Source organism: Gekko japonicus, unplaced genomic scaffold (genome assembly GCF_001447785.1).
Source record: "Gekko japonicus isolate JY-2015 unplaced genomic scaffold, Gekko_japonicus_V1.1 scaffold2021, whole genome shotgun sequence".
Lineage (NCBI taxonomy): Eukaryota > Metazoa > Chordata > Lepidosauria > Squamata > Gekkonidae > Gekko > Gekko japonicus.
The window spans coordinates 158,387-167,808 of NW_015165305.1; the positions used below are offsets into that span (position 1 = coordinate 158,387).

Consider the following 9,422-nt stretch of genomic DNA (forward strand, 5'->3'; position numbering starts at 1 on the left):
GGGCGCGCCCCCCCCCCGCCAATGGGGCTCCCCCCTCTCCTCCTCGCCTTCCCTCTCTCTCTCTCTCTTCCTTCCTCCCTCCCTCTCTCTCTCTCGCTCCCTTCCTCCCTCCCTTCCATTGTACAGAGCCGCAGGCAGCGGCAGCGATTTGCATTTCTGAGCCTTGCGCGGCGAGGGATTGCCCGGCTCCATTGTGCGCTCTCGCTCGGCCGGGAGGGCAAAAGAAGGGGTGGGGGTGGGGAGACGCCATAGGAATGGCTGGCTGGCACGACCAGGGATTGCCTTCTCGGCCATGGTGGCTGGGGAGGAGGCTACAACTTGGATTCGGCCATGGGAGTGAGAAAGCAGGATTCGGGTAGGGGTTGCAGAGGGACACTTCGAGAAGGAGTGGGTGGCTCAGCAGTGTTTGATAAGGAGCCCTGGCACGGCACTGGATTTGCTCCCCTGGCACAGCCACGCAAACAACCCTGCTGTAGTGAAAGCAGATTAGGGGGCACTGTGTCGGAGGAGACAGATCAGCCTGTCTCAGCCTGCTTTACTGAGGGGGGCAGGGCACCATCTTGGCACAGTCAAGCATTGTCTGCTCTGCTGTACCCTGGTGTGTGTGGGGGGGATCATCCTGGCACAGCCTGTTGTTTTGGATGATGGAGGGTGTCATTTGCAGGGGAGGCGGAAGTGGAGTGCCAGCCAGGCGTAGCTCAGCACAGCTTGGCATTGTCTGGTCTCCTGTGAAGTAATATGGGGAAAGAGAGCGCTGGATTGGCATGGGCAGCTTGGCAGGAGGCTAGCCTGGTCCACACTGCAGTGCCGTCACAGAGGAAGGCACAGCCTTGCTTCCTCTTTACTAGTTGGTGCTGTAATCTTGGCATTGTCTGTTCTGCCTTTTAAGAAGAGGGGGGAGGGGTGTCCCTTGGCATTGCTGGCTTTGTTTGGCTGTGGCAGAGATAGGGAGGGATGGGAGTGGGCAAAGCACCGCTCTGTCGCCGAGGCAAGCTGGTAGGAAGAGGAGGTGCCATCGATGAGGAAAAATCGAGCGGTGTCAGCTTTGGTGTGCTAATGTTGCAGATGAAGAGTGCTGAGATGTTGGGCCTGGGCGCGAGGCCTGTGGGGAATTTAGGGCCTCTCAGACCTCATCATGGCAGAGGCAAGCTGGTAGGAAGAGGAGGAGGTGCCATTGATGAGAAAAGTGTCAGCTTTGGTGTGCTAATGTTGCAGTGCTGAGATGTTTGGGCCTGGGCGTGAGGCCTGTGGGGAATTTAGGGCCTCTCAGTGCCACTGGTCAGGTCAGTTCAGGCAAAGGGATGGGAAGAGGCACGTTTTTGGTTGCCTAGCAACCACAGGTCAGGTTCTTCCCGACCTCCTGTGTAGGCCTCTGAAAGAGGGGAGGGGAATGTACAAGCAGCCCAGATACCTATAGGACGGACAAACACACGGAGAGGGGGTCAGCTTAAGCCTGGCATTGTGTGTCTCCCGCCTCCTCCCCTGGAGGGGGTTGGGGGGAGAGCTTTAGCCAGGGAAGACACAATGGTAGATGACAGTACAGCCCTGTTTTGTCTATAGGGGAAAATAAGAAGGGCTCACTAGGTATGCACTAATATAAATAAACAAGTCTTATTCCAACCATGTTTACTCAGAAGTAAACCCCCCTGCTTGCAGTGGGATTTACTTCCAACTGTACATGCATATGCTTAAAGAAAAATAGCTCACAGTTGCAAAGGAGCTGGTTGAAGGAAAGTCTTTACCTTTTAACACACACACACACCCTGTCAACAGTCAAGAAAAAATCTAGAAAGCTGGTAGTAAATTGCTGGTTCCATTATTGTTGTTAACAAAAAAGACTGGGGGAGTGAAATAGTCCTGGCAGATCACATGGCACTTTAAGTTTATAAAGAACCAAGGTAAAGTGATGGGAAATGTACCCTTTTGCAGTTGAGGAACTGAAGAACAGAAATGACTAATATAGTTCAGCATGCTTTTTATATAAAATAATGTCTTGTTAGACAAACCTGATTATTTTGACAAGATTACATGTTTGGCAATGGCAACTGTTAATTTACAGAAACCCCAACGTGTTTGGTTTAGTACCTTACGAAGGTTTAGGTCCACAGCAGGAGCTAAAAAGCACACCTCGAACACATTACAAATTGGCCTGTTCCCAACTGGCTTTTGTGAACACCTGGGCCTGAAGAACCACTCTGGGTGGCTTGCAGCTTTTCAAACACTGCATGTTCCAATAAAAGAATGCCACTTTTATTTCTCAGAAGCCAGAGTCCTAGCACTCTGCCTTCCCAGGCAGCTGAACTGCCCCTTCGTGGTAGGCCCCGTTTTATGGAAACACTATAAAAGTCCCACTTGACTGGGGGCTTCTGGCTTTCCCTTTTCTATGGTACATAGCGATACAGCATTATTATTTTTTTACTAAGTTCAAGTCGACACAGATAAAGAGTTGCAGATGCTGTCCTTTTGAGTACGAGGCTTGCTTTTTGCTGGTGTGTTTTCTCCTCACAAAACTTGCCACCGCCCAAATTTTACAGCTGCATCAATAAAACTGTCGCATCAGACCACAGACTGCAGGTGTGGATTCATGTGACCAAATGTTCTTTCATACAAAAAAATAATACCCATCTGCAAGTGTGGGTATTTTGTTCAGTCTTGTCCAGTTCGCCTCCTTACGACAGTCCCATCCCACATGGCTTTTGCCCATGTAGGCCTCATGATCCCCAGCATAACCCTTTTGGATGGTTAAAGGGGACCCTTTCTCCCTTTTTCTGCTTTGATCCTGCACAGAATATCAGGTATCAGAGAAGGGTTCTTGTCTAGCCTTCTCCCTGGCATGCTAGTTTTCTAAACGCAGGGAATTTGGGCGGGTGTGTATGGAGGAGCGTTTGACCACGTGAGCCTCCACTTGAATTGTTACAGTCCAGACATACGTTTCCCACCTCATCTGTGAAAGCTAGCCCTAGTACGCCAGCTTTAGTGTTTGTACATTGATCTGTCTCTAGTGGTTAGGGTAGATGACAAACTAGCACCAGGACTATCAAAAAAAGTGGTTCTGTTTGGGGGAGTTCATGCTAAGTTATGGCAAAGAACCTCCGGCTAACCCAGTCTCATCAGATCTTGGAAGCTAAGCAGGGTTGGCCCTGGTTAGTATTTGGATGAGAGACCACCAAGGAATTCCAGGGTCACTATGCTGAGGAAGGCACTGGCATGTCACCTCTGTTAGTCTCTTGCCTTGAAAACCCTAGGGGGGGTCGCCGTGAGTCAGCTGCAGCATCACAGCACTTTACACACACAATGGGGAATGGGTGCTGTAAACCTACCACTCTCTAGCAGTGAGCTGCACCAGAACATACCCTGAAGCTGATAAGGATTGACAGCTCAGTATTTGGAAAGGATGGAGGAAATTGGCACAGTACAGTAACCACATTCAGCACGTTTGAAAACATTCCTAAAGTGTAAATTGACTAAAGGGTGACCAGCCTCAGGAACACTGCCTCTTCTGCACACAATCCCCTCTTCACAAAAAATGAGTTATTTCCCCCATACTCTTCTCTATTTGCATCTTTTAAAGCTTCTTGCATTTGCCTTTTAAGCACTAAGGTATGCACATTGTGGCTTTACTGACTTTCTCATGTAGACAGGTGTTTGTGCACCTCCCACGTCATAGATGCTGGGTTCAGATTCTGGAGCTAGATTAGTGAAAAACTCAAAACTACCAGAGAAAAATAAGCTGTGTGTATCCACACGGAATGGATAAAAAGCCCACTGAAACCACAGCCTACCATGCTAGCTCCTTCATAACCACCATCCAGACCACAGGATGCCACAATCAAAAGAGAAACTTCACCACAGAGCTTTGTCCACGGAGCAATTAACTCCAACCAGTAGTAGCTCCAAATCTGCCAAGTTCAATACAGGTTTGAATCCCTCTGCCACAGAAGCGTGTTGGGTTACGTTGGACCAGTCACACCACTTAGCCTAATCCGCAGAGTAATCATGAGGATAAAATGGAGGAGCGGTCCAGTGTTCCCTCTAAGGTGAGTTAGTGTGAGCTAGCTCACAGTTCTTTAGCCTCCAGCTCACACATTTTTGTCTTCGCTCAGGAGTATGCAGTAGCCAAAACGCTCGCTCAGAACTTTAATGCCAGTAGCTCACAAAGTAGAATTTTTGCTCACAAGACTCCACAGTTTAGAGGGAGCATTGGAGGGGTCACCAGTGTAACTTGCTTTGGGTCCCTGCTGGGGTAAAAGGCGGGCTATAGATTAAGTAAATAAATAGATAAATGTTCATATTGTGATTTTTTTTTGGTTGTAACGGGGAAAGGCATTTGTGCAGCATGATAAGATCACTATGTGCAGGCAAACTGAAAGACATGAGTGGCGACAAAAATATCACATCTAGTGGGTGGGTGGTGGGAGTTACATTACTGAATGTGCCAGCTTGTCAAAACTCACTGCACATTTAAAAAAAAAATCAGTATATCAGCTCAAAGCCTTCTCTTTGGCATCTACCCATTCTGTGTGCAGGTAGTGTTAGGGGATATCCAAACATGCAAGTCCCCCACCTATATTCTATAGTGGTACAGTCCTGGGAGATCTGTCACATGACAGATCACATAGCTTGGCTCTGATTGGGCGTTTTAGTTGTTGGCATCAGAAATTAACAGCTGCTCCCTTGAAAAAAAAAACAGCACCGTAAATATTGCTGCATCATTCCTTTAACTTATGTGGCTCCGCCGTTTCCTTGGGCTACCTCTGAGTCCATTCTTTGAATGGGGGTGGTGGGGATGCACGTGCCGTAACAATCTGTTCATCTCGTCCATCATGCAGCCCAGACACACCTCTTTCTTTTTCCTTCTTGAGTGAACCTGGATGTGGTTCAAGGAATGCATCCTGCAGTTTGCCCAGCAACGGTAATCCAAATTCTTCCTCTTCTGTCAGACTGAGCAAAATACCAAGTGGCCTAGACAGAAGCTGGGACTGGACACTAGGTAAATGAGCATTCAGTACCCTCTGTGCATGAGGGGCTGACTCTACAAAGTTCACTCCTCCAATTTATCATGTCTACAAGTCAACAAAGAGCTCTTTGGTTTGGCCTTCTTTACAAACTTCTCTCACCAGCAGGCTGAGCCAATAATCTCCCAACAATTCTCAAAATATATATATATATATATATATGGTGAAAAAGGCACTGGATGGATTGCTCTGAGACAGAGCCCTCCCGAACTTGAACTCAGGCGGAGGAGGCTAGGTTCTTCTGTGGGATGGCAGCAGGTAAAGGAGCGAGGGAGAGTCTTTGGATGACTTGGTGGGAGCACGTCGTGGGCACGGGCACCAGTGCACTTCCAAGGCATTGGGAGGCTCAGACCGTCCTGTTCCCAGAGCCTCTGGGGATTGAATCCTGCCGTCCATGGCTAACCGGGGAGAAGAGCTTCCGATGCAGGCTCCACACCCAACGCTAGAAACAAAGAGACTGGTGAGAAGCCAGAAGTAAAACTTTCATCTGTTTTCCTGACTAACCTCAACATTCTAGGCCTTATTTTTATATACATGTCTTATACCTGACTCCCTGCAACCCTGATTCCAGGCAGTTTCCAACTCTTTAATTCCCATTCTGACCTTGTCTCTCTGTGTGTAAAGTGCCATAAAGTCACAGCCAACTTACGGTGACCCCAGAGTGTTTTCAAGGTAAGAGATGAACAGAGCTGGTTTGCCATGGCCTGCCTCTGCAAGGAACCCTAGACTTCCTTGGCGTACTAAATACCAAGTGGCCTAGACAGAAGCTGGGACTGGACACTAGGCAAATGAGCATTCAGTACCCTCTGGGCATGAGCCCCGGTTCATGGGGGCTGACTCTACAAAGTTCACTCCTCCAATTTATCATGTCCACAAGTCGACACAGAGCTCTTTGGTTTGGCCTTCTTTACAAACTTCTGATGCTGCTGAGCTTCTGAGATCTGAAGAGACTGGGCCAACCTGGGCTATGCAGGTCTACCTACGTAAATCCTGCAGAGAGGAGCCTCCCCATTTCTGTGTTCTGTGCAACATCCTCCATTGCGTAACATTAAAACCAAAGTGTTGCGCTTTCAAAAGGTTTCATAGTAATCAATGCCCTTGCGCTTGCAAAGTAGGGCCAGTATTAGTTTCCCCGCACTGCAGATCTCAGGCTGAGAAACAGCAGCTTTGCCTAGAGTATTCCCAGCAAGTTCATGCCTGAGGTTAGATCTGAATCAGTGACTTTTTGCATCTCTCGCTGTTAGCCGTGATGCGCTGCCAGCACTATGGGCATTAGCTGAATCTTAAACAAGAGTAATAACACAAAGACAACCGGAAGGCCAGCAAGGGTGGGACAGAAGACAAAGAGAAGCTGCAGGGCGAAGAAACACGTACTGGTTTTAAAAAGCGCCCTAGACACACAATCACACATTGAACAGAAATTGAGTTAATTCCTCTGAGGAGGGGAATATATCCCTGGAAATGCAGACTAAGAGACAAAGACACGGAGAAATGCTGTGTGTTAACACTCTGGAGGAGACGGCAAGAGGAGATAGTGCGGGGAGGGGGTGCCCAAAGGCAGAGAAGTTTGGCGTGGGCGCTGTACCTGGCCGCCACAGCCTCAGAGTGGGGTCACTGGTTCGCCGGCAGCGCCAGAGCTCTGGCAAATAAAGAAAACACACACAAGGCCATCAGGGACGACATGGTGAACCCTGGGTGGGGAGGAGGGAAAGCTGAGGGTAGAACAGGAATGTCACATAATCTGGTATGTAAACACACACAAGCCTGTTCAGGCAAACAACCTTGTGGTTATCAGCACCTGAAACAGAAGTGTCTGTCTCTTGTCCTTGGGGTGTGGAACAGAGTGGGTGACACAGCTGTGAGAGGCATATGGGTAGCTTTCTGGCCAAGGTTCATCAGCTCTTGAAATCGCAATACCTTAGTATCAATTTATACAGTCCGCAGAACCAGCCTTCCTTGGAATGCACCACTTCAGGTGGCAGGGGTAGCATTTTTAACTTTTTCCCATGTGGAAGACCGGAGGGAGAACTCAAGAAGGACGCGAGAATGCAGGACTGAACCCTTTCCCTTGGCTGTGCTGGTTCTGTACAGGCAAAGTGTTTCTTTTGCAGGTAAAGTGTTCGAAGATGCAAAAAAACCCCACCTTGCAAAGGCAGCTGAGGAAAAGCTGTGCCGTGTTGATTCTACTGAGTGTATAAGCAGGCCCAGAGTAATAGGCTTCTTTACAACAGACCCCGTTTGGAATTCTATACACTCACCGACTGGTGGTGCCCCACAGTAGAGCTACTCCCGGGCAATGATCTTGCCAGGCCGGATGGTTCTCGGTGGCTGGGGGAGGCTCCTTCTGAATCGGAGGTCTCCGCTAGAGGGAACAGAAGAAAAGGTGGGAGTGAACATGGAGCAGAATCTCTCTGAGAAGGCGGGGGGGGGGGAGAGAACATGCGAAGAGCAGCACACTCACCCCTTGGGATAGGCTTGACATCTAGGTCCCATTCTTCTTCCTCAACATGGCCAGGCAATGATAGCCCAGAAGGGGGTCCAGGACCGAGGCCGAGGGGGGCCAAACGCTGGCCTGGGCAGGAGGCTCTGCACATGGAGATTGCTGGATGGGCAGCTGAGGAGAAAGAAATATTCAGGGCCTTTTCCCACAAAAACCTCCTGTTTGTACTATCAGTAGCCTCTCTCACCTGACCAAACACAAACGCTGCTCCCTTCGACCCGCTTCCTAATCCTTTCCCACATTCAATTCGTGTGGACGAGAACCAGCATCGTTAGGAACAGGGCTGATTGTTCAGAAAGCACAACGCTACTGCCACACAGTTCACACACACAGAGGTACACCTTGCATACAAAAAGCTGCTGCCCACATTGCCCTGTATGAAGGAGCCCTTGCTCAGTGATGTCATACGAAGGTATCCAGAATCCTCTTCTGCTCTATATTCCACAGAGGAAAACAGGCCTCCTCTTGCAATAAGCACCCCACAGGCCAGCTTCTACTCAGCTTACAATTCCATTTAGTCAGAGGTACCTTCAAAGAGGCCATGGTTACCTCATCTTCAAAAAAGTGGCCCCCAGCCCACCCCGTTCTCTCTCAGCAAGAAAAGCTAAGCACAGGAAAGATTTCTTGAAGTTGTTGCCATGAATCTTTAGCCCTGATCCCAGTCCTCACCTGACTGGACACCCCTAGCACAACCTCATAGGTTCCCTTATACCCACCTTGTCTCCACAGCAGCTGGGCTATAACATTTGTCCACTGGTGCTTGACCTCAGGAGAGGCTGCCTGCAGCGTGTAGGCCTGTCGGGCTGGTCCCCGTCCAAACCACAGCTCAAAGCGCAGACCGCTAGGCCCCACGCTCTCTGTCAGTCCCATAGATGCCGTCTGCGCAAAAAGAGGCAGGGGGTGGTTAAGGAAAAGTTAGGATAGTCAATGGTCTATTGGGGCAACAGGAAGCAGGGCACTGAAGTGCAACAAACATAGGCCAGAGAAGGAGAAGAGAAGAGCTGCCAGGATAAGATGTAAGATTGTGCAGCCATCAAAATCCCGGTCTCAGAAATTCATCTCGGAGACAGTGGATTTTCCTCACATCAGATTAGTCAGTAATGACCTTGCCAGTTCCCCAGAGCCTCCAGTATTGTACAGTTTCTTCCTATTACATAATCCTTGTACCTCTGCTTTTACTGAATTTCATTTTTTCCCCCTCATGTTCTGATGCTCTGATAAATCCACTTAAGAAAAAGATATTTCCCCCCCTTATATGTGTTAATTCAACCACCACTGAGTTACAATTCTGGAGCCAGTATTGGTGTGTAAGAGATTAGAATGTCAGACTAAGATCTGGGAGGCCCGGGTTCAGATTCCGTGCTCTGCCATGGACACTTCCTGGGCCGATCTCTGTCTCTCAGCTTAAGCTACCTCACAGGGTTGTGGATGTGAGGATACAAGGTAGAGGGGGAGAATGAAGTTGTAAGTGGTTTGGGGGAGAAAAGTGAGGTAAAAATATATTGATAAATTCCTTTCAGCTTTGTATCATATGCCAGAATCAGTGTGGTGTATCCATTAAGAGTGTTGAACCAGTATCTGGGACACCCAGGTTCCAATCCCAACTCTGCCATGAAAGCTTGCTGGGTGACCTTGGGCCAATCACATTCTCTCAGTCTAACCTACCTCACAGGATTGTTGTGAGTAGGTCCATTTGGGACGCTGGCAGGGGGATGAGGGGGACGTTCTGGGAGCTGGAAGCATCGCCTCTGACATGCTGTCATCGGAAGTGACGTCATGCGCCGTGCCTACATCACTTGGAAATGACATAGGCACTTTCGGGGGGCAACGCTTTGGTTTTGGGGCAAACCTCTATGGCGAAATTGCCCTCAAATCATAGAGTTTTACCCCAAAACCAGAGTGTCACG

General features: G+C 49.0%; 1 protein-coding gene across 1 annotated transcript in view; it reads right to left on the reverse strand.

Moving 5' to 3' along the window:
• Positions 1-5,242: 5,242 nt before the first annotated feature.
• Positions 5,243-9,422, reverse strand: part of ARHGEF40 (Rho guanine nucleotide exchange factor 40) — a 32,652-nt gene continuing 28,472 nt past the window's right edge. The window contains exons 14-17 of the mRNA XM_015410425.1: positions 8,232-8,394; positions 7,477-7,629; positions 7,274-7,377; positions 5,243-5,457 (exon numbers count right to left, since the gene is read on the reverse strand). Of these exons, the coding sequence (XP_015265911.1) occupies positions 5,362-5,457; positions 7,274-7,377; positions 7,477-7,629; positions 8,232-8,394 (516 nt within the window). The 3' untranslated portion in view covers positions 5,243-5,361. The remainder of the gene's footprint in view (positions 5,458-7,273; positions 7,378-7,476; positions 7,630-8,231; positions 8,395-9,422) is intronic.